At 47.1% G+C, this 26,374-nt stretch overlaps 1 protein-coding gene across 4 annotated transcripts in view; it reads right to left on the bottom strand.

Annotated features, from left to right (window-relative positions):
- Positions 1 to 26,374, bottom strand: part of DLG2 (discs large MAGUK scaffold protein 2) — a 1,239,761-nt gene that overhangs the window by 561,097 nt on the left and 652,290 nt on the right. For all 4 annotated transcript variants that reach the window (XM_088479798.1, XM_088479797.1, XM_088479799.1 and 1 more), the window contains one exon: positions 7,059 to 7,183. In XM_088479798.1, the coding sequence (XP_088335924.1) occupies positions 7,059 to 7,183 (125 nt within the window). The remainder of the gene's footprint in view (positions 1 to 7,058; positions 7,184 to 26,374) is intronic.

Raw genomic sequence — 26,374 nt, 5'->3', positions numbered from 1 at the left:
CTGAGCATCAGGTTATCAAGTTTGTACCCAAACCTCCTGATCCTGGGCCTTCTCCTACGGGGGAGAAGGTCCCTGTAGATTGTCAGGGAGTGAGGGAGGCAGGGGTAGTGACAGTTGTCACTATGGAAGAGAAGGCTGGCCCGAGTAGGGTTAGCTTGTAGTTTTGTGGTGGATTTGGTGCTGGGAATTGTGCAAGGTAAAAGTAAGCAAGGTCTTGCATTTAATAATCTATACATCATGGATCCCCAACCCATACGATGTGCCACGATTAATGTGGCTTCCATAGTTTCTGAACGTGCTCGTATAATGGCCTTTGATTTTTTCAACACGGTTGAGGTTGATATTTTGTTTTTGCAGGAGACTAGGATTATTAAGTTGGATATCCTCCACAAAGCGAAGCGTGAGTGGAGGAGGGGTCCTTCTTACTGGTCTCTTGAGGCCGAGTCGTACGGTGGGGTGGCAGTGCTTTTTACTGACATGGTAACTGTGTACAAGGTTATAGAGTTGCAAGCAGGTAGATGTATGATTTTGGATATCAACATGAAGGGACAGGACCTTAGGTTAATTAATATTTATGGTCCTCAGTCACAGTGGGATAGGAAATGTCTCTTCATGGAGATAAAACCTTTTCTTTTTACGGCCCAGCAAGTTATCTTTGATGGTGATTTTAATACCATAATTAGGCCAAAAGATAGGGGAGGTTCAAAGAAAACTCTGGGCTATGACTCCAGTTTTTTAGTTTGCATGATTAGACAGGCGGGTCTGGTAGATGTGCATATTCGGCATTTCCCAGACCTCACAGGTTTCATCTTTTTTAGTGGTAGTCATAGATCTAGAATAGATAGGTTTTTTGTTAAGGAATCTTCAAAGACCTCATCTTTAGGGGTGAGGTTAGTGGAGTTTTCCGATCACACTTTTCTCTCAGTAACTTTGAATGCCTCAGAAACCCCTCAGAAAGGGCGGGGCCTGTGGCGATTGAACTCAGAGCTTCTGGAAGAAGAGAGCGTTAGACAATCCTTTAGGGTGTTCTTTCAATCTCAGGAGACACTTTTGGAGGTGGGTTGGAGTAGATCTGAGTGGTGGGAGGTGATTAAAAAGAGAATCCGCAAGTTTTTCCGTGGGTCTATTGCTAAAAAAAACTTAAGACGTAACATCTACCATAGCCTGAGAAAGAAATTGGATCTCTTGATCTCTGAGGAGGGAGATAGTGGGGAAATCTCCCGGGTGAAGGCTCGGATGAAGGAGTTTCAGTACAACCGACTGACATCCTTAGTTCTGGAGAGGGATTATGGAACATACCACTCGACAGATCCCTACCAGAGCTGTAGGAGGTCAGTTGATGCCAAAGAGATCAGGGGACTGAAGGATGGACAGGGTGTTCTTCATATTGATAAGAAGGGCATTCTGGAAGTGATTGAGTCCTATTATTCAGATCTTTTATCTGAGCATTCACTCATCAGGGAGAGGATGGAGGAATTTCTGAGGAGGACACCAGGTTTGGGTTGTCAGGTTATTTCTTTTGAATCTTTAGAAAGTGATATAACGGCAGAGGAAGTTAAGATAGCGATAGAGGGGTTAAACTCCAAAAAATCTCCAGGACCGGATGGTTTAACATCTGAATTCTATAAGACCTATTCAGACCTCGTAATTCCTCGCCTTGTGGAAGTATTTAATGAGAGCCTGGAAGAGGGAGTCCTCCCTCCTTCCATGAGGTTATCTGCCCTTATACTACTGTCTAAAGGAAAGGATCCGTCCTGTATTGAGAACTGGCGCCCCATAGCCATTCTTAATACGGACAGGAAGATTTTGGCAAAGGTACTGTTCAATAGGCTATCGGAATTTTCTGAGCTGTTGCTTTCCCCCTCTCAGCACTGTACGGTGAAGGGCCGTAGCACCTTTAGTGCTCTCCTAGGTGTCCGGGAGGTCATTGAGCGGTGCAGGGCTGAGAAGTGTGGAAAGTATTTACTGGCATTGGATCAATCTAAGGCTTTTGATCGGGTAAACCATGAGTACCTTTGGGCCCTACTGAAAAGGTATGGTCTTCCAGAGCGGGTGGTGAATTGGCTGCAGGCTATTTATCGTCAGGCCGAGAGCTTCCCACTTGTAAATGGTTGGGTGGGTCCCACTTTTGGGGTAGGCTCTGGTGTTCGTCAGGTATGCCCCCTGAGCCCCCTCCTATATGTTTTTGCGATTGACCCCTTCGTCAGAAGGGTAGACAGCGGAACTGTGGGTGGGGTGCAGCTGAGCCCAGAGTTTCCGCTAAAGGTGGTGGCCTACGCAGATGATGTCACAGTGGTTCTCTCCTCAAGGACAGAGGCCCGTGATGTGGAACATCTTATCTGTGAATACTCTGAAGCCTCGTGCTTCAGGGTAAACCATGAAAAGTGTGAAGTTTTCTGGATGGGGGAGGAGGGTGATGAATTTTGCCTTCCGGACAGCTTCCCTCGGGCCAGTCAGCAGATTAGAATTCTAGGCATAACATTTGACCATGGAGACTATGCCTCCCTAAATTGGGATAAGAAGCTGGAAGATGCTACCAAGAAGGTAGAGAGCTGGAAGAGATGGAAGTTATCTCTGAGGGAAAGGGTTGACTTGTGTAAGACTAACTTGATTCCGATTTTTTTATATGTCAGTTGTGTGTTTTTTGCCTCAATCTATGTGGTCCAGATTGAATTCCTTGTTTTTCCTTCTTTTGTGGGGAAACGGGGTCAATATTGTCAGGAGAAACATCACCTACAGACCGAGGAAAGACGGGGGTTTAAATATGGTAAACCCCGTTGTCTTTTTTGTAACAGCCTTTTTAAAATTTAATCTTGGGAGTTTGATTTTAGATGCTCCCCCTCGGTGGGTAGAGGGATTTAGATTCTGGATGTTCCCCTTCCTCAGGTTGTGGCTAGAGGGTGGCCAGGTGAAAAGCTTTCGGATTCGGTGTGGTTACCTCCCGATCTACGACATCCAGAGTTTGAAGGTGATGAGGCGTTTTGGCATGGTGGTGAGTGAAGTCAAAAACTTCTCTAGAAGGGAGTTGGAGAGAAGAATTTTGCAGACTCACTTCCATGACCAGCTGTCCCTGAGGGACTGTCCGAGTGATGTCGCTTCGGCCGGGTTAGCTCTGTTAAATTCACAGAGGATACCGCAGAAGTTTAGAGACATTGCTTGGCTCTCTTTTCACGGAAGACTTTATGTTGGGGAGAATCTCAGGTGGAAGAGTGTCAATGATCGTGGTTGCCCACGGGAGGAGTGTCCAGGGGTGGTGGAGACGATGGACCACTTTCTGCTTGAGTGTCCCTTTAATGTAAAGGTTTATGAGGAGGTGTCAAAAGCCATTGGTATTCCGTGCCTTTCGGGGCTTAGTTACCCTGAGTGGGTTTATGGGGTAGTCAGAAGATACGGTGGATTTAATTTAGTCACGATTTATTTAGTTAGTTTAGCAGTTAGATTTCACACGTGGAGCGCACGGTGTCAGGTGTAGGAAAAGTATAATATGAAGTAATATTATGTATTTTTTTTGCCTTTTTTATTAAGTTTTTGATTTTATGTAATTATTTATTTACATTTTATGTATTTATTATTATTATACTTGTTGCAAGTTTTAATAAAACGAAGCATGACCTATACTACTCACACTAATACACCCTCAAACATACCCTACTCCCACCTATACTACCCACACTAGTACACCCTGACACCTACCTTACACCCACCTATACTACACACATTAATACACCCTCACACTAACCCTACTCCCACTTATACTACCCACACTAATACACCCTCTCACCTACTTTACTCCCACCTATACTACCAACACTAATACACCCTCTCACCTACCCTACTCCCACCTATACTACCCACACTAATGCACCCTCACACCTACCCTACTCCCACCTATACTACCCACACTACTACACCCTCACACCTACCCTACTCCCACCTATACTACACACACTAATACACGCTCACACCTACCTTACTCCCACCTATACTACACACACTAATACGCCCTCACACCAACCCTACTCCCACCTATACTACACACACTAATACACGCTCACACCAACCCTACTCCCACCTATACTACCCACACTAATACACCCTCACACATACCCTACTCCCACCTATACTACCCACACTAATACACCCTCACACCTCCCTTACTCCCACCTATACTACTCACACTAATACACCCTCACACATACCCTACTCCTACCTATACTACCCACTCTAGTACACCCTGACACCTACCTTACACCCACCTATACTATACACATTAATACACCCTCACACTAACCCTACTCCCACTTATACTGCCCATATTAATACACCCTCTCACCTCCCTTACTCCCACCTATACTACCCACACTAATACACCCTCACACCTCCCTTACTCCCACCTATACTACTCACACTAATACTCCCTCACACATACCCTACTCCCACCTATACTACCCATACTAATACACCCTCTCACCTACCCTACTACCCACACTAGTACACCCTGATACCTACCTTACACCCACCTATACTATACACACTAATACACCCTCACACCTCCCTTACTCCCACCTATACTACTCACACTAATACACCCTCACACCTCCCTTACTCCCACTTATACTACTCACACTAATACACCCTCACACATACCCTACTCCCACCTATACTACCCATACTAATACACCCTCACACCTCCCTTACTCCCACCTATACTACTCACACTAATACACCCTCACACCTCCCTTACTCCCACCTATACTACTCACACTAATACACCCTCACACATACCCTACTCCTACCTATACTACCCACACTAATGCACCCTCACACCTACCCTACTCCCACCTATACTACACACACTAATACACCCTCACACCTACCTTACTCCCACCTATACTACACACACTAATACGCCCTCACACCAACCCTACTCCCACCTATACTACCCACACTAATACACCCTCACACCTACCCTACTCCCACCTATACTGCTCATATTTATGTACCTTCACAATTCTGGACACGTTCTGCTCGGGTGAACGGTTGTCAGGTGTGTTAGAACCTAGCCAGTTATGAAAGATTTCTTCATAATGTAGGTTCTTGTAATAAATAGCCACATGTTCCCCTACATATGTCCCCTCTGTCCTTCCCTTCCTCCAGGAACTCCTGTTTATTCTCTTTCTCATCTCCTGACCATGTGCTTCTGTGGCCTTGTCCTTACTAAACTACTAACAAAAGATGTTAATACAGTGATGGAGAGAGAACAATGAGTGATGTTTATCTCCTTTTAGCCTTTACTGATTCAGTTACGCATTCTTTTCACGAATCACATTTCCAAACTGAGTGATGTCACCAAACTGAGTGATGTCATACTCTTGGAAGGAGCCTGTCTGTTAAGTACTTGTACATACTGTACTGACAAAGAAATGAGCAGGCTTTGGCGAAATGCGTGTAAACAGGCAGTATTTTTAAATTACTCAAGTGATCGAACTGTACATATGCATATAATAAAAGTGAAAAAAAACAGAACAGACTTTTATATATAAGAAAAATGCATAAAGTACAATAATCAACCTAATAGACTTGAGTGAGCGGAGTTTTCATTACCTGCTTATTCAAGTCTATTCTGACCCCGTTTAGTTGAATAAAGTAGACACATTTGCACAATTAATCTCCGCAAGACACCAAATAAATACGAATGGAGTATTAACTTGTTTTTAAGAACAAAATTATATTTCTAAACACATAAAACACTCTAAAAAACTGCTAAATAAATGCCAAGGATAATGTCAGCAAATTTCTGGAAAGATGTGCAGACAGTGAACAGATTCTGATTGGCTTTGCTGATTACCGGAGTAACAAAATAAATAAATAACTACTAATTTAGACTTCCGCATGGAATAAAACGCAATTATCTAACCTGAATTAATTCTCTTGGCAGGATAAGTGCACATGAACAGATTTCAGAAAGCATTTGCAGCTATCAGACATTCGTATAACTTGCCAGGTAGTCATTAGCTATATTGTTGAATGCATAAACAAGTTGAATGCTATTGTACCGTAATTGGAAATATGTTTAAAAGTAAAATGCAAAACATTGTTGACAAAATGAGCTTACAATGCTATAAACTCTACTAAAAGAATGCATCAGCTTGAAGCTGTACCCAACGCTTGTATAGTAATGCTAGTCGCACATCGGAGTCAATCAACTTGGTCTCCTGTGTTTCGTATATAACAGCTGAATGGTGGAGCAACAGAATCCAATACAGAATTTCCTGGGGGCTTAAGTAGTAGCTTGTGACTTCCAGCCACTTCGGGAACTCCTGCGAGTCTTCTCCGTATTTTTAAAGCGGCAATCATTAAAAACGCAATAACCAGCTTGGTTTTGCCTTTAAAATGATTGCTGCTTTTAAAAAACATGGGAAGACTCGCAGGAACTCCCACAATGGCTGGAAGTCACAAGCTATTACATATGCCCCCCTGGTCTCTGCGGAGAGACACTGATGCACTTCAGGTAGAACTTTTTGAAAGTCAGACACTTTAATGATGCGTGATAATGGGACACAAAAACATACTCTGCTTTTCATTCGCTGTGGAAAGATGGCCATGCACATCTCGCACAGAGATCAACATTTTCTATAGGAGATCAATTCTCTCCTCCATTCAGCTGTTAAAATGGGCCATACCAATATTCCTAAGACGATAAGTAATAAAATCACCAGGAAAATGTCTGTCTCCACTGTCTGTAGGCCATAAGTACACTTTAAAATAATGTAAAATCATTAAAAGGCAATACAATATGAGCTAAACATTGGGATGGATGAATAAATCTCGGGTTGAATGTATTCCAAAATAATTCCTGTTAGATCAGAAGTACTTTATGACCCATCAGCTACAGTAGTAATGGTACATTCCATCTATCTTTATCAATGTGTGCTTCCATCCATCTTTGGTGGCCTTCAAGCTTCGGAGAGAAACATTTTGGGAAACTGTGTGAACTTAAACAATTGAGTGAAATTATTTTCTCAAAGCCAAACTCCAAATCACCGAGCCGACCTTACCTGAGTCTTCCGTCTTCTGCTGCGGCTCCTCCAGGTATAATCTTTGTGATAAATATTCCTGGGTCATCCCCGACATGGGGGTTGTCTATTCCTCCAGCAATGCTAAATCCGAGACCTGAATTTCCCTGGGGAATGAAAAAAAATAGAAGCAGAGTTCATCATCTGGCATTTTATGGCTACAAAACAACTACAGAAAGTATCGATAAATGTAAACAAATTGTGTTATTGCTCTGTTTACAAATGGACACTTAATAAAGTGTATAATGATAGCTCATATAATAATAATATTCTCTATTTGAAGAACTGACTTATGGATATACATAGGAGTATATTTACTAAAGTGAAAGTTTTTAGGAAATGGAGATGTTGCCCATAGCAAACAATCCGATTCTACTTAACATTTAACTAGCACCTTCTAGAAGATAATAGCTACAATCTGGCTGGTTGCTATCGACAACATCTCCACTTTCTAAAAACTCTCACTTTAGTAAATATACTCCATAGTGTTTATGGGGGTCTTTTAAATGAAAGCTCAAAGATCACTCAATCCATGACACAGTCCTATGCCAGGACAGGCTCCCACCTACTACTTCTCTCTTCTTGGAGTTCTGCAGTCAAGGTTAGGGGTTTCTGATCAGCAACTGACATACTGTACTGTATAGGCAGCTTAAGTGAGACAGGGGCAGATGTACTGACTTGGAGAGTGATAAAGTGGAGAGAGAAAAATTATGAACCAATTATCTCCTGTCATTTTTCAAACACAGCCTGTAACATGGCAGCTAGGAGCTGATTGGCTGGTGCTTTATCTCTTTCCACGGCTTAGTACATCTCCCCCACAGTGAGAAAATTATGCAGAGCTCTAAGCAACTCCCTATGAAGAATTGTACAAATATCCACCGACGTATGACTAAAACAGTCCAGTCTGAAAAGACCAGAAATGGAGAGGTCTTTTGCATATTTGTTCCTACTCTTCCAAACTTCTTTGTATTGTCTCAGGAAGTTTAATAGCCTTCAGTAATATAAGAGAAGTCTGACACTCAAGCCCCACCCACAAGCCATTAAGCCCTGCCCATTCACTTCTATGTAGATACTTTAAACATACTGTAGAGACAAGTCCTCTATTTTAAGTGAGACCACTCATTCCAAACTCCTCTTTACCCCGCTTCCACTCCAATCTTTTGAGCTTGTGCAGGGGCCAATGCATACACAGTGAACCGCCATTTGGTTTTTGCAATGAAAGCCAGAATGGGGCAACACTGATAGTGATGATAGTAACTTTGGTATGATTCATGTAATGATCTAAAACTAGAACATGTTGTTTTTAATCTCACCATACCCCAAAGTTACTGGGTACCTGACAGATTTCACATTAAGAGACCTTGCAACAATATATAACTATACCAAGGTGGGTCTGCTTAGTCTTGTAATAGTGTTTTAAGAATAGGACATTTCTCTTTTATTGTCTGTTATTATTTATTAATTGTTTTAGGTTTTACGATTGGATTGTGAGTTATCTCTGTGAGTTCTTGGCGTGCAGTAAACACGGAGCTAAATTCCTGGTATACGGCTGTATACTTGGCCAAGAGTCGATTCTGATAGCATGGTACAGTACCTACAGATATGTTCTCCTACACCTACCCTTTTGTGCCATATGGAGCGAGGCAACTTACATGACTTAGGCACTCCGCCACTGGCAGCGATTCCGGCGCTTTTCTTCTTTTTGTTAAGTTTTGCACCTTATTTGCGTCATTTGTTAAGTCGCTTATGAAGTCCTAGCTAGTTAGTATTTAGTATTTTTGCGTGGCACGAGACATGGTACGGGTCACTTGCTTTTTACCCAGGATTAGCGACGCATGCAAAAGTACATGGAAGGCCAGCGCCAGTATCCAGCGTACCCCTGCATTGTACTTTTGTCACATTAGTGATGCGAATAAGTCACACATTTTGTGAAGAAGTCTTGAGCGGGACGCTTAGTGCGGCTAAGTTGCTAAGTCCGTGGCATGCCAAACAGGGCTATTTGGTGCAATTTGAGGATAGGTGTATGTGAATGTACAATTAGGTTCACTGCCCGGAACTATTCAGTTATTCAGCATTTTTCCCGCACGGTAAACCCTGGGGAATCTATGGATTTTCCCACATGTGATGCCCCAGAGGCTGCGTTTAACACAGATTTTTCCTCGCAGTTCCTGAGGCTCCAGAAAAATCAGCGTTATGTGTGGAGATACGGTTCCTAATTGCATGGGTCTGTGCTGTCAATTACCTTGCGGCTAACTGGTTATGCCCCTATACATTATAGTGATGCAGTAATTACCATTTTGTATGCTCACTTATCGCTGTAATACAGAGGGCCTGATCCGGAGGCAGATACTATTGCAGCCGGGATGAGCCAATGGCCTTCCTCCTGAGAGGCCTGCTGTGTGTATTAAGGCGCACCATTGGTGGCATCGATCGCCCCATCGGAGATTGCAGCTATCTAGTGTTCCCTCTAGCTCCGGCGGCAGGCAGGGTGCCGGAGCTAGAGAGGGCAATTTTGTGCGCGCGCCGAAGGCGTGCGCGTCCGAAAAGGGGCGTGGTTATGAAAAGGGGGCGGGTCTATAAGATGCGTCCCCTTTTCGTCATACTTGGGGGCGTGCCCGGCGCTTACGGACATGCCGGGCAGCCCCCAAGCGCTGCAGAAAGGGAGAATAGATGCCGGGCGCATGCGCCCGGCGTCTATTCTCCGGCGGTGACCGGGTCACCGCATGTTTGTCCACCCACGGGACACTGCGTCCCGCGGGTGAGAATGGCTCCCGCAGGCTGTTAGGGCAGGGCGCTTTTTGCCCTCCTCCTGGAGGGCAGGGTGCTTTTTGCCCTCCAGAAGGAGGGCAGGGCGCCGCGCCCCGCTAAAACAGCCTAGCGGGAACGCTACTTATCCTATGGCAGGTACAATTTCTCCATCGGAACATGGCTGCCAGGATCAGTGCAACTCTGTATTTAGACAAAGAGTCTTCTGATTAGTCGCCCCCCCTGTTACCTCTCGGAAATGTCCACCGAAATTGCATTGATCTGTGTGAAACGGGAGCTTGATTCACAGGGAGGGGCGTGGCCTTGCAGCCCCCCCCCCTAGTTTTAATTACTCTGGAGGAGTGCCCCCAGAAACTCCCTGCACTGCCGGCTCCTCCTCAGTGATTGGGAGCCGGGCGCTGCACTGCGATGTTAGTGTGCAGTGCCCCGCTCCCTGTCACCAAGGAGATGACATTTTGGCGTTACCCCTCTTGGAGGGTGATACCTGGTGTGATCTGCACCCGGCCTAGTAATGCCACTGTCTTATACTGTACAGATGCGTCCTGCTACATCTTTGCTGCGTAGGCACTGCGTTCGCACCCGCCCCGCCATAGGAATGCATGGTGCGGTCGCAGTGTGCACCATAGCATACTGCAGCGTATGCTGCTGCAGGTAATCGTGTGGCGCAATGCGTGCACACGTTTGTAGCGCGATCAGCAAACATTTGGCAGGACACATCTGTATATTGCAGACATTTCCAGCGATTTCTATTTTCTAGGATTTGTAAGTTAATATTTACGACAAAGCATTTCCTGCAGCTATGATTATCAATATTGAGAGGGTTAATTCAGGAAATTGCAACAAAGAGACATTTTATCCATCCCATTTTGAAGAGATACTGTACACGAAAAGATAAATGCTTATAGGATCTACAATGGCTCACTTTGGTCTAGAAAAACAAATCTTTGTACGGCAACACTCAGTATTATTCTGCCTAATAAAATGTTAATGATCGATGCTTCCCAGGCAGATGTGTACATGTTATTTCCATCAAAGCAGAGAGTTAGGGATCGTCCTACATATTTTACAATTCATTGCAGATTAGCCTCAAACCCATTGCATCAGTGTTTTGCAGTATTGATTCTGCATGAGTAATTCCCAGAGCTGCGTGGGATGCAGAGAGAAACTGCGCCATCAGGAACTTCTCCCATACATGGATGACACTAGTACACATATACAGATTACTTAGATGTGTTGGAAACGTGTGTGTACGGGCTTGGTAATGTAGCAGAGTTTCTGTACTCACCAGCGTATGCCCTGAGATTACGAATAGCCCAGTTACTAAACCAGTGGAGTGATTTTATTGAAGGTAAAGCAGGTACTCACTGTTATACACACTGGTAGATGAAGCGGAGCGGGGTGTCATACAGCTCACCAGCAGAGGCGGAACTAGGGTATTTGACGCCGGAGCAAGATGTACAATGGTGCGGGTGTGGCCACATGCCACAAAGAGTGTGGCCACATGCCACAAGGGTTGTGGCCACATGCCACAAGGGTTGTGGCCACATGCCACAAGGGTTGTGGCTACTGGAAAAAGGGGGCATGTCAACATGACACGCCACCGTTTCTCGTCACTCTGGGGAGATTCCTTTCCATTCTGCGGGTGTGGTCACATGCCACAAAGAGCGTGGCCACATGCCACAAGGGGTGTGGCATAGCTACTGGAAAAAGGGGGGCATGTCAACATGACATGCCACCGTTTCTCGTCACTCAGGGAACATTCCTTTCCATTCCAGTTGGAATCCCAGGTGTGACTGTGTTTTAGATTAGGGAGAATGTGAAGTAGCTTGATATAGTTAGAAATCACAGGCTTTCACTAAAGTTACAGATGGCTCCATTGGTAAGGTGACTGACTGCAAAGCATGAGGTGCTACGTTGGAATCCTAGGTATGACTGTATCTTAGAATAATAAGAATTTGATTCCCAACTATGACTGTATTTTGAAATGTGAATATGACTGAAGGGGGGGTGGGGGGAATGTGATCACAGGAGATGCCGGGACTCACAGAACACTGCCGATTCTTCTACAACGGCAACTTCTGGATACGCTGCTCTGGATGTCTGCGCCACCCTCCTCTTCTGGGCCTGCCACAGTGCCCAGGGCATGTGCCCTGCTCGACCCCCTCTAGTTACGACACTGACTGCTCACCAGCCAGAGAGTGTATACCATACTTACTGACTTTGCAGGTGGACGGCAACGGGGGTGGGGTCATACTATCATCATCATTAGACCCTAACCCTCATGCTAAAATGTTGTGAACTATGCATATTTAAATAGGGGGTGGGGCCAAATAATGAGATTCTCATAGGATTGTACCATTAGGCTCCACCCCTACCTGCAGACCACCTATCCCTGGGATAACTCTCCCCATTCTGCCCACTTCACTAGGAATTGTGCCTACTCTTATGTGGGTGCAGCGGGCTACTTGACAAATGGTAAACCTCCCGCAGGTTCTGGGAGGGTAGGCAAGTATGGTGGATGCAGGTAGCGGTGCAGGATTACTGGAAAACATTTAGGTTTCTGGTATTCACAGGTAAAAGACTACTGCCTTGCACTGTGGCACTCTAACACAGTGACAAGATGGCGCATGCACAGTACTTACGTTGACGGCCATCTTGGAACAGGGAATGAAGCTGGCTTGGAGGAGTAACATGAAGTCTGTGCAGTAGTGCTCTCCACCTTCAACATGATGTCATGGCTCAAAGGATTCATGAACATTTGAAGAAGAGTCTAACCTTGCTGGTGTCAGTTGGGGGCTTCTCTGCAACTTGCATCATCCATACAACACAATGTATTAGATGTCTGAAGAGCCTTCAGTATATACAGTACGTAAAAGAGCAGTTGCTTTATATAAAAGTGCTAGTAACCATATTCACCTCGACCTCATCATCCTCCCATGTGAGTAAGCACTCACTTGACCATGTCTTATTTCGGATTACTCCAATTCTCCATTCCCCCTCTCTGACCATCACCTTCTCTCTTTTAACTTATCCCTCTCTCCTCCCCCCCCCTCTACCTCCTAAGGCTACCATTACTAAGGCTATTGACACTGTTGCTTTTTCCTCCCTGCTGGACTCTCTTCTCTCCCCTATACTTTCTCTCTCTTGTCCTGAACAAGCCACTTCCTTGTACAATGCCTCCCTTACTTCTGCTCTTGACCCTGTTGCTTCGGCAATAACTACTCACCCTTGCAGATCCACACCACAACCCTGGCATTCCAAATGCACCAGATACCTGCAAAAATGTTCACGAATTGCTGAGCATCAGAGGAGAAAATCATACTCTATGGCAGACTTCCTCCATTTCAAATTTCTTCTCTCATCATACAGTGCTGCAGTGTCCTTCTTCAAACAATCATATGTCCTCAAACCCCCGGCGTCTCTTTCACACTTTCAACTCCCTCCTCTGCCCTTCTCCTCCTCGCCTCCCCTCCTCACTCTCTGCCCTTGACTTTGCTACCTACTTTACACCTAAAATTGACTCCATATGTGAGGATATCATATCCCATCAGACCCTCAGCACTCCTGCCCCTCCATTCCCTGACCACCCCTCCCCTTCTGTCTCCTCTGACATCCTTCTCCCCTGTTTCTGGAGATGAAGTCATGGCCCTCATCCGCTCCTCCCCTCCTTCCACCTCTCCCCTTCACCCTATCCCTTCCCATCTCCTCTGTTACCTGTCTCCTTCTGCCTGTTTCCATCTTGACTGCTAACCCCCTGCTGCTTAATGTGAGTGCTTTAATCGCTATTGCAGCTATGTATATAGTTATACACCATGCCCTTGTCCTGCACTGTAATGTACTGTAAGTTACTTGTTTCTTGTTCACTAATTATTTTATGTACTATGTAAGGTGCTGCGGAACACTTGTGGCTCCATATAAATAAAGGATAATAATAATGATAATAATATTCAACCATTTTATTCCGTTTCGCCATTGTCTTCCCAAAAGTTTCAACTTTCTTAGGACACTTTCTGTGTTATAAATGAGACTTTCCAAGTTAGAGGTGGCATTATAGGACCTTGGGCATGACTGTTCAGGTTTAGAGCCTGGATCATTTTTGTCTGGATTTTGGGGATTTTCAGTTTCAATGCACCTGCTTGACATGTGCCCATTTCCCTGTTGAAGTAGTACATTACACCATTCCATTCCCAACTAGTATCGCTGAGTACCATTCAGCTGCGTTGGTGAGATTTAATTGATAAATCACCTACAATATATTTTTGCCTACCACTAGGAGACATCCTAAGGCAACCTGGAGGTGGCCTCTGTGGACAGGGTGGTGGTGTAGGGAGGGGGGGTATTGCAGTGGATTAGTGTAATTTGGCTCCGCATATCACTGCATTGGGCCAGATGTTGGTCTCCCACTCTTTCCGAGGTCTGTGGCATTCGTAAATCTCCCAGATGTTGCAGGACAATGGGAAAGTCTGTGATAAATTATGGCCATAGGTGATTTTCTATCAGTGGCATAGGCAGCCCTAAAAAGCCAGCCCAATCGCCATATATTGATAAATAGGCCCCTTGATCCTGGTAGTGATACTGAAGTGATCATTCAAGCGGGTCGATGTTGAGGTCCAGCGCACGCGCAGCGGCCACACTGCGTGTGTGCAAGCCCCGGAGCGAGAGAGAATTTCTCTAGCTCCGGAGCTCACTACAAAAGGGGCGGCTGTCGATGGTGATCGACAGCTCACACCGTTTTGTAGGCGGGGTGTGGGGGTGGCTGGCCAAATGGAGGAGTTCCCAACGGAATGCCTGCCATTTGGGGGCGGCCCCACTGACATCACTCATGATGTCAGTGGTGAGCTTCCGGCTCTAATAGAGCCGAAAGCTCACTGGGGCTTGCGGTAGACGAGACCCTACTACAAGGGTCTCGTCGCAAGCCCCGATGGTCACGATGGTCTTGACCATCGCGACCATCAACCTGGCTGCTCGCTAAAGCTGTGGGTGATCACCCACAGCCTAGCGAGTGGCCAGGAGGCCGGCTCTGAACATAGAAGCGGCTGCCCTCATTCGGAGCGAGCGCTCGCATTTCGCGAGCGGCTCTGAATGAGGTCCTTAGAGAGCCTTGTGTCTCTTTGCAACGTTACTGTGTAGTATCAGTATCACTATACACTAAAAAAAAAAATATTTTATTTCTTGAAAAAATAGATCAAAACAATGGGCCTGATTCAGAGCCGGACGCAATTAGCGCTCGCTCGTCCAGAAAATAGGGGTGGCTATTCAAATGAACCGTTCGCTCTTTGCGGTCTGTTGCCGCCTCTAGGTCTGAACGAGCGAACAAAACTTGCGGTCGTTTTTTGGGAAACTACGCCCCCTGGCCGCTCGCATCCTACGTCATGTCAGCTATTTATTAGATTAATCGAGTACATCGACCAGGGTATGAACTGCTCGCTATTCTTGTGGTTGGTTTTTGCTACCACAATTTTGCGAGCAGTTCTGGCTATAAAATAACCCAGTGACGTGGTCAATGACGCTGTTGTTTTAATTATGCACACCCATAAAACGCCCGTTTTGACCTTTAAGCACGCCAGTGTTCGGATCTCCACTCCCCGTTTTCAAGCACCTTCCCCTGTTACCACCCACATATGCCTCATTCTGTCACTCAAAATAGCAGGCATTCGCTATTTAGCGAACGATTTTTGGCCGCACTGACTGGTTCGCGCATGCGTATTATGATCCGTACGCATGCGCAGTTGGGCAAACATCGCTCGGAGCGAACGAACGGCCGCTTACGAGCGGCTCTGAATCAGGCCCAATATCTGTAGTGAGAAACACTGATAAAATGAAGCAGATTATTTTCATCCAGCAAGTTGCCATCTGTTATCATTGTTTATTTAAAGCTCAGTGATTTTATATTTAAAATGCATGTATCAGTCTCACGAGTGCTCCCATTGCCACGCCATCTGTGGATGAAATAAACATTTTTATTCTTACCTAATTCCTTTTTTATGTATGTGCTTTCTATGTATAATGAGGGTTACTTTGGGAATATACAAGCTTCACTTTATAACACAGTAGTTTTTTTAATCAGAGTTCTCTGATGGCTGTGAAGAGGCTCTTTTGTGTAATTAGTCTAACCGGAAAATAACTTTTATTAATACTATATCATCTAATGATTTTTACAATAAAGTTTTGCAACAGGGAATGTGTATGCTTTGGGGCTTGTTTAATAAAACTTCATAATTAGCAGAAATATGCTCTGACAAATCGAAGCCAGTCATATTTTGTTATTTAGTAAGTGAAAGCAAAAAACCGAGTACACTTTTAAATATGAAAGAAAACATTCTATTGGCTCCCTTCCCATAGCCTAACCCTAACACTCCCCTCCCATAGCCTAACCCTAGCCTAACCCTAACACTCCCCTCCCATAGCCTAACCCTAACACTCCCCTCCCGAGGCCTAACCCTAACACTCCCCTCCCATAGCCTAACCCTAACACTCCCCTGCCATAGCCTAACCCTAACACTCCCTTCCCATAGCCTAACCCTAACACTCCCCTCCCTTAGCCTAACCCTAACACTCCCCTCCCGTAGCCTAACCCTAACACTCCCCTCCCATAGCCCAACCCTAACACTCCCCTCCCATAGCCCAACCCAAACACTACCCTCCCAAAGCCTAACCCTAACACTCCCCTCCCATAGCCTAACCCTCCCCTCCCATAGCCTAACCCTAACACTCCCCTCCCGTAGCTTAACCCTAACACTCCCCTCCCGTAGCCTAACCCTAACACTCCCCTGCCATAGTCTAACCCTAACACTCCCTTCCCATAGCCTAACCCTAACACTCCCCTCCCTTAGCCTAACCCTAACACTCCCCTCCCGTAGCCTAACCCTAACACTCCCCTCCCATAGCCTAACCCTAACACTCCCCTCCCATAGCCTAACCCTAGCCTAACCCTAACACTCCCTTCCCATAGCCTAACCCTAACACTCCCTTCCCATAGCCTAACCCTAACACTCCCCTCCCATAGCCTAACCCTCCCCTCCAATAGCCTAACCCTAATACTCCCCTCCCATAGCCTAACCCTAACACTCCCTTCCCATAGCCTAACCCTAACACTCCCCTCCCATAGCCTAACCCTAACACTCCCCTCCCATAGCCCAACCCAAACACTACCCTCCCAAAGCCTAACCCTAACACTCCCCTCCCATAGCCTAACCCTAGCCTAACCCTAACACTCCCCTCCCGTAGCCTAACCCTAACACTCCCCTCCCATAGCCTAACCCTAACACTCCCCTCCCATAGCCTAACCCTAACACTCCCCTACTGTAGCCTAACCCTAACACTCCCCTCCCGTAGCCTAACCCTAGCCTAACCCTAACACTCCCCTCCCATAGCCTAACCCTAACACTCCCTTCCCATAGACTAACCCTAACACTCCCCTCCCATAGCCTAACCCTAACACTCCCCTCCCATAGCCTAACCCTAACACTACCCTCCCATAGCCCAACCCTAACACTACCCTCCCAAAGCCCAACCCTAACCCTCCCCTCCCATAGCCTAACCCTAACCCTCCCCTCCCATAGCCTAACCCTAACTCTCCCCTCCCGCAGCCTAACCCTAACACTCCCCTCCCGCAGCCTAACCCTAACACTCCCCTCCCGTAGCCTAACCCTAACACTCCCCTCCCTTAGCCTAACCCTAACACTCCCCTCCCGTAGCCTAACCCTAACACTCCCCTCCCATAGCCTAACCCTAACACTCCCCTCCCATAGCCTAACCCTAGCCTAACCCTAACACTCCCTTCCCATAGCCTAACCCTAACACTCCCTTCCCATAGCCTAACCCTAACACTCCCCTCCCATAGCCTAACCCTCCCCTCCAATAGCCTAACCCTAATACTCCCCTCCCATAGCCTAACCCTAACACTCCCTTCCCATAGCCTAACCCTAACACTCCCCTCCCATAGCCTAACCCTAACACTCCCCTCCCATAGCCCAACCCAAACACTACCCTCCCAAAGCCTAACCCTAACACTCCCCTCCCATAGCCTAACCCTAGCCTAACCCTAACACTCCCCTCCCGTAGCCTAACCCTAACACTCCCCTCCCATAGCCTAACCCTAACACTCCCCTCCCATAGCCTAACCCTAACACTCCCCTACTGTAGCCTAACCCTAACACTCCCCTCCCGTAGCCTAACCCTAACACTCCCCTCCCATAGCCTAACCCTAACACTCCCTTCCCATAGACTAACCCTAACACTCCCCTCCCATAGCCTAACCCTAACACTCCCCTCCCATAGCCTAACCCTAACACTACCCTCCCATAGCCCAACCCTAACACTACCCTCCCAAAGCCCAACCCTAACCCTCCCCTCCCATAGCCTAACCCTAACCCTCCCCTCCCATAGCCTAACCCTAACTCTCCCCTCCCGCAGCCTAACCCTAACACTCCCCTCCCGCAGCCTAACCCTAACACTCCCCTCCCGTAGCCTAACCCTAACACTCCCCTCCCATAGCCTAACCCTAACTCTCTCCTCCCATAGCCTAACCCTCATCCTCTCCTCCTATAGCCCAACCCTAACACTCTCCTCCCATAGCCTAACCCTAACACTCCCCTCCCATAGCCTAACCCTCATCCTCCCCTCCCATAGCCTAACCCCAACACTCTCCTCCCATAGCCTAATCATAGCACTCCCCTCCCATAGCCTAACCCTAACACTCCCCTCCCATAGCCTAACCCCAACACTCTCCTCCCATAGCCTAATCATAGCACTCCCCTCCCATAGCCTAACCCTAACACTCCCCTCCCATAGCCTAACTCTCATCCTCCCCTCCCATAGCCTAACCCTAACACTCCCCTCCCATAGCCTAATCCTAATACTCCCCTCCCATAGCCTAATCCTAATACTCCCTCCCATAGCCTAAACCTAACACTTCCATCCCATAGCCTAACCCTCATCCTCCCCTCCCATAGCCTAATCCTAACACTCCCCTCCCACAGCCTAACCCTAACACTCCCCTCCCATAGCCTAACCCCCATCCTCCGCTCCCATAGCCTAACCCTAACAGTCTCCTCCCATAGCCTAATCCTAACACTCCCCTCCCATAGCCTAACCCTCATCCTCCCCTCCCATAGCCTATGCCTAACACTCCCTTCCCATAGCCTAACCCTAACACTCCCCTCCCATAGCCTAACCATAACACTCCCCTCCCATAGCCTAACCCTAACACTCCCTTCCCAAAGCCTAACCCTAACACTCCCCTTCCGCAGCCTAACCCTAACACTCCCCTCCCGCAGCCTAACCCTAACTCTCTCCTCCCATAGCCTAACTCTAACACTCCCCTCCCATAGCCTAACCCTAACACTCCCCTCCCATAGCCTAACCCTAACACTCCCCTCCCATAGCCTAACCCTAGCCTAACCCTCCCCTCCCATAGCCTAACCCTCATCCTCCCCTCCCATAGCCTAACCCTAACACTCCCCTCCCACAGCCTAACCCTAACACTCCCCTCCCATAGCCTAACCCTCATCCTCCGCTCCCATAGCCTAACCCTAACAGTCTCCTCCCATAGCCTAATCCTAACACTCCCCTCCCATAGCCTAACCCTCATCCTCCCCTCCCATAGCCTATGCCTAACACTCCCTTCCCATAGCCTAACCCTAACACTCCCCTCCCATAGCCTAACCCTAACACTCCCCTCCCATAGCCTAACCATAACACTCCCCTCCCATAGCCTAACCCTAACACTCCCTTCCCATAGCCTAACCCTAACACTCCCCTTCCGCAGCCTAACCCTAACACTCCCCTCCCGCAGCCTAACCCTAACTCTCTCCTCCCATAGCCTAACTCTAACACTCCCCTCCCATAGCCTAACCCTAACACTCCCCTCCCATAGCCTAACCCTAACACTCCCCTCCCATAGCCTAACCCTAGCCTAACCCTCCCCTCCCATAGCCTAACCCTCATCCTCCCCTCCCATAGCCTAACCCTAACACTCCCCTCACATAGCCTAACCCTCAACCTCCCCTCCCATAGCCTAACCCTAACACTCCCCTCCCATAGCCTAACCCTAACACTCCCTTTCTGAAGCCTCTGTAACAATCCCCTGCTGCAGCATAACCCTAATCCTTTGGTCTCTGCAGAATATTGTCATTTCACATTGTCAACATTGCGAACATGTCGACATTCTGTAGATGCAGACATTTCAAAATGCTGACATCATAACTGTCGACACTATGGTGACAACATTGAGAATGTAGACATTATGACTACATCCAATTTAGGAGGACCTAGGACTCCGATATTGGGGATAGTCACTAGTTTATATACAACAGTGGTTCCCAAACTGTGTGCCGTGGCACCCTGGAGTGCCTCAGGACACTTGCAGGGGTGCCTCAGGTTGGTGGTCAATGTAATGTTATTATGTGGACAAACAGAAGCACACACCTGTCCACCACCACATAAATGAACCTTAGAATGACAGGATAACAGGTAGGCAAAATGTACATAACTTTACTACTTTACTAAATTTTCTTCTGAATTTCTCAATAATAAACTATTGGCTTAGGGGTGCCGTGAATACAAAGCTGATACTCTAGGGCACCGTGGTTCAAAAAAAGTTTGGGAATCGCTGCTCTAGAAATAAACTAAAGAAAATGATTTGATAAATTCCGCATTCCAGACAGGACATGATCTACAGTCAGGCGGGAATGGTTATAGCTTGTGACAGAGCTCCACACAAATTGTCTGATTAAAGATGATCTGTCCCCTTTACATGCTAATTGGGTTATTAACAGCTCACGAGATGGAAATGTTAAGATAAATTGTGCTACAGCATATTCATCTTGAAAGGGCAGCTAAGAATGTCTAAAATCTAGACGTGAGAAATGAAAATGTGCCAACGATCAGGAATGTGCCGGGGATGAATAATGGAGCAGGATTAGGAGAAGTCAGTGTATGTGGGAGGTCAGACTGTGCAATGCTGCGGGGCTTGTCTCATCACCGTGGCGCAGAACCTCTCCGCGGGCCCTCATGCAACCCTCTAGTGAATTAGATACATTGCATTTTGTGCTAGATGAGCATCTAATGAGTCTTTTGCTAGGAAAATAAGTTTTATAATTATAGTTACATGTGATAGGGCTGTTCCTTTGTATATTCCTTATTTATGCGTTTACGTTCTCAGGGCCCGATTCAGCGACGAACGTGATGCTGAAATTTTCGCAGAACGAGCGTTTGTTTGCTATTGCGCAAACGCAGCACTGAGCACACGCAGCGATTGTGTTCGTACAGAGGAACCACTCGCAAAGTGAGTGACAGGTAGTCAGCGTTAGGGGATGGTAATAGGGTGGGGGTGGTTAGAGGAACGCAGACGTGTCTGACCGCCATTTGTGGGCGTGCATAAATTAGCCATTACGTTCTCCTGCGCAGAATGAGACCTCTCTGCTTGTCAGGAGAAGCCGCAGGGTCTGCGGTCAGCCAGACTTGCCTTACATGTTCAGTGACTCTCTGCTGAGCATCGATGGTACCAATGTGTACACTGTGGCACGTTGTCGGACAGATATGAGAAGGCAGCGTCCCTGTGCCCGGCTGTGCTTTTGGAAGGCATTAAGCGCATTTTAGCAACTGCGATCCGTGAGGGAATGCAGCTGCGTTTGCATTAGCGTCCGTCTCTCAATCAGACCCTCAGTACGCTTACCGCATAACATTCTGCGAGCCAGGAAGAATAGGAGCTTAGTAATAAATACATTGCATCCATAGGATCCACTGTATTTATTCACAGCGTACTGAATGAGGATCACGTGTCCTGGTTTTTCCCAAGAAAGTCCTGATTTTTGTCAATGGAATTTTCGATTTATTGAATATAGATTCACAAAGCACCCCGGTTATAATAGGAATAACTTCATACGGTTGTTTCAAAAGTAAGTGGATGGCTTTATGCACCAGGACTGATGAAATGGGAGGTGACATGTGGCATAGGTTCCATTTATTCTGCTCTAGCATTATCAGTCTCCTAATCCATGCGCGAGAGCCGGATAGCGACGGGAAAACCGTCGCTCCGGGTCTTGTACCAAAGGGGGTGTGCTGTCGATGTTGAATGACAGCACGCCCCCTTTGGTGGGCGTGCCGGGGGCGTGGCTGTCCAGACGGAGGCGTTCCCATGGGAACGCCTACCGTCTGGGGCCAGCCCCACTGACATCACAAGTGATGTCAGTGGGAGTGCTCTCGGCTCTGTTTGAGCCGAAAGCACTCCAGGGCTTGCGGCAACGAGACCCTACCACAAGGGTCTCGTCGCAAGCCCGATGGTCGCGATGGTCTTGACCACTGCGACCATCTTCCTGGCCGCTCGCTATAGCTGTGGGTGGTCACCCACAGCTATACGAGTGACCAGGAGGCCGCTCTAAAAATCACGGTGGACGGCCCTGATTCAGAGCGAGCGCTCTGTCAGAGCGTCCGGCTCTTAATCAGGGCCAGTATGTACTGCTGTCCTACTACATTTATTTTTCACTCAAGGCATTGGATTTTACATTCCAGAGATATGTTGAGGGTGGGAATCACATTGAGTAGGTTGGATGTATTTGTTTCTGATGGAGGCACATTTTACAAATGCATATTGCTAGTCTAGCCACGTGAACATTCTACTGCTCTGATTGGTTACAGGGTGGTCTAACCATGTGAACATTGTATTGTTCTGATTGGCTACAGGATGGTCTAACCATGTGAACATTGTATTGTTCTGATTGGCTACAGGGTGGCCTAACCGCGAGAATATTCTAATGGTCTGATTGGCTACAAAATGGGGGTCTAAAAATGTGATAAAATATTAAAATCAATATTTGATGTCAAGGAGACTTCCATTTCCTCCCTACATACCAGAGAAAATGTCATTATACTTTCATTCATTAGGCACCACACAAAGTTTATGCTGTGCCATGCATGGGGGTAGACATAAAACCAAATAAACAGCATTAGCAAACTACACAACAGCTAATCATTGCATAAGTACACCACATGAATACAAGACATTTCAGTAAAACCAAAGACAGCGAGAAACAAGTACAGAGGTAAGGGCGAAAGGCAACTCGTTGTAGCTTATAGGAGCAGGTGCATTGTTGACTCACAGGAGGCGGGGAAGCAAAGGAGCTCTCCACAATGCTGTACCCATCATATGGGTGAGCAAACAGTACCTGACATGGAATGGATAGCGCTAAGGGGAGAGGGCACTGCCCAGGAGCTTACACATTAATGGGAAGGGATCAACAGTTGGGGGGTAAACTGGGAAGGAGACAAAGTGGAGAGAGTAGAAGGATCTGGGGCCTAATTCAGAAACGCTCGCGAGCGCTGAGCGCTCGCAAGCGTGTCGAGGTTGGCCCAGTGCGCATGTGCACGGCGGAGGCGGCTCCGTCATGCGCATGCGCGAGACCCGGATAGTGATGGGCAAGCCGTCGCTCCGGGTCTTGCTACAAAAGGGGCGTGTTGCCGATGTTGAGTGACAGCACGCCCCCTTTGGTGGGTGTGGCTGCCCAGACAGAGGCGTTCCCATGGGAACGCCTACCGTCTGGGGCCGGCCCCACTGACATCAAAAGTGATGTCAGTGGGAGTGCTTTCAGCTCTGTTAGAGCCAAAAAGCACTCCAGGGCTTGCAGCAACGAGACCCTACCACAAGGGTCTCGTCGCAAGCCCAATGGTCGCGATGGTCTTGACCACTGCGACCATCTTCCTGGCCGCTCGCTATAGCTGTGGGTGGTTACCAACAGCTATACGAGCGGCCAGGAGGCCGCTCTAAAAATGAAGAAGGACGGCCCTGATTGAGCTGTCAGAGCGTCCGGCTCTGAATCAGGGCCCTGGTCAGAATGTCGATGTGAAATGAATGACTGTACGAAGGCAAAATAATGGTATCCAGGGGATGTGTTACAATCCCGACAGTGGAGTGCCGGCTAGGGCTTTAGGATAGGCATCGAAATACCGGAATGCCGAGGACGACATCCTGAACGAAGGAAAGTGTGGGGCGCCCTTAGCATCAGCCACCGGGGGAGGGTTAGATTAGGGAGTCCAGCGTGGTTAGGTTTGGGGGAGGGGGGAGTAGGGTTAGGCACCCCTAGGAGGGAGTGCTAGGCACCCCCAGGGAGAGGTTAGGGTTAGGCACCCCCCAACCCCAGGAGAGTTAGGTTTTGGGAGCGGTAAGGGGGTGTTAGGGTTAGGCACCCCCGGGGGTAGGTTGGGGTTAGCCACTAAAGGGGGAGGTTAGGGTTAGGATAGGAACCACTAAGGGAGGGTTAGGGGAGAGGACAGGGGTGGTTAGGGCACTTACCTGCCTCTGTCGGGATCTTGATCCTGTCGAGCATCCGCTGTTGGGATTTGAACCGGCGGCTAAATAGTTGCCGTTATTTCAATCCCATTCCGGGAGCCCAGTCAGTCAGAAGGTCATCAGTAACCATGTCGACATATTAACAATTCAAGGGTTCAAACTGTCGAAAGGCACCATGTCGACATGTTAACAATATCGACATCTAAACTGTTGCCATGTGAAATGTCAACAGTCTGAGGATGCCGACAGTTTGGGTTAGGCGTCGCCGGGGAGGTTTAGGGTTAGGCTGCGGGAGGAGGTTAGGGTTAGGCTGTGTCTGTGGGTGTGAGGGTGGGGTCGAGGTTAGGGTTAGGAGTCAGGATTAGGCGTAGTGGGGAAAATACTCATCAGAAAGCTGCTGTTCAGACATCTCCGCCAGAACTGATCCTCGCATGACCGACAGGACTCTTAAGAAGACGCTGGAGCAGCTGCAGCCGCCGGGACAAGGTAAGACACTGCTAGCCCACCAGGGACCATTTGTCAATAGTTCATTATGTCGACATATCCATGTAGACATGATGAATGTCGGCATGGGCACTGTTGAAATACTGCATGTGGTCATTTTGACCATGTCGACATTCTCAAGTTGACATGATAACTGTCGGCCAATCGCAGGGCCGTACCGCCGCACAAAGCACAGGATGCCCTGGGGGTGGATCCGGCCGCCACCGCAATCTTAATTTTCCAGGCGCCCGGTACATGGTTATTACTAGTGGTGCGCCCGGCTCCTTCCTCAACTGGTCTCTCGCCCAGGTCCAAACTCCACCCCCCATTCGCAGCACCCCCAACTCCTCCCCCACCACACACTGGTTACGCTTTGCTGCTCTCTGGCACAGCAATAACAAACGCAGGATTTCTGGAGGAGGGGTTTCAAATGCTTGATTTTAGAGCAAGTGTGGCCAGTCCATAATTAGCACTTATCTAGCTTTAATATGCATCATACAAAGGTGTACTGTGTGTGATAATTCCAGCATATACAGGACCAGCGATCACAGTAACCCATTATATGTGTCATACATAGTGTATTGTGTGTGATAATTCCAGCATATACAGGACCAGCGATCACAGTAACCCATTATATGTGTCATACATAGTGTATTGTGTGTGATAATTCCAGCATATACAGGACCAGCGATCACAGTAACCCATTATATGCATCATACATAGTGTATTGTGTGTGATAATTCCAGCATATACAGGACCAGCGATCACAGTAACCCATTATATGCATCATACATAGTGTATTGTGTGTGATAATTCCAGCATATACAGGACCAGCGATCACAGTAACCCATTATATGCATCATACATAGTGTATTGTGTGTGATAATTCCAGCATATACAGGACCAGCGATCACAGTAACCCATTATATGCCTCATACATAGTGTATTGTGTGTCATAATTCCAGCATACACAGGACCAGTGATCACAGTAACCCATTATATGCCTCATACATAGTGTATTGTGTGTCATAATTCCAGCATATACAGGACCAGCGATCACAGTAACCCATTATATGCCTCATACATAGTGTATTGTGTGTCATAATTCCAGCATATACAGGACCAGTGATCACAGTAACCCATTATATGCCTCATACATAGTGTATTGTGTGTCATAATTCCAGCATATACAGGACCAGTGATCACAGTAACCCATTATATGCCTCATACATAGTGTATTGTGTGTCATAATTCCAGCATACACAGGACCAGTGATCACAGTAACCCATTATATGCCTCATACATAGTGTATTGTGTGTCATAATTCCAGCATATACAGGACCAGCGATCACAGTAACCCATTATATGCCTCATACATAGTGTATTGTGTGTCATAATTCCAGCATATACAGGACCAGCGATCACAGTAACCCAATATATGCCTCATACATAGTGTATTGTGTGTGATAATTCCACCATATACAGGACCAGCGATCACAGTAACCCATTATATGCATAATACATAGTGTATTGTGTGTCATAATTCCAGCATATACAGGACCAGCGATCACAGTAACCCAATATATGCCTCATACATAGTGTATTGTGTGTGATAATTCCAGCATATACAGGACCAGCGATCACAGTAACCCATTATATGCATAATACATAGTGTATTGTGTGTCATAATTCCAGCATATAGAGGATTAGCGATCACAGTAACCCAATATGTGCCTCATACATAGTGTATTGTGTGTCATAA

Source organism: Taudactylus pleione, unplaced genomic scaffold, assembly GCF_031769625.1.
Source record: "Taudactylus pleione unplaced genomic scaffold, aTauple2 ptg000245l, whole genome shotgun sequence".
Lineage (NCBI taxonomy): Eukaryota > Metazoa > Chordata > Amphibia > Anura > Myobatrachidae > Taudactylus > Taudactylus pleione.
Note: the sequence above shows the minus strand (reverse complement) of the source record. Positions and strands in the feature narration are given on the sequence as shown.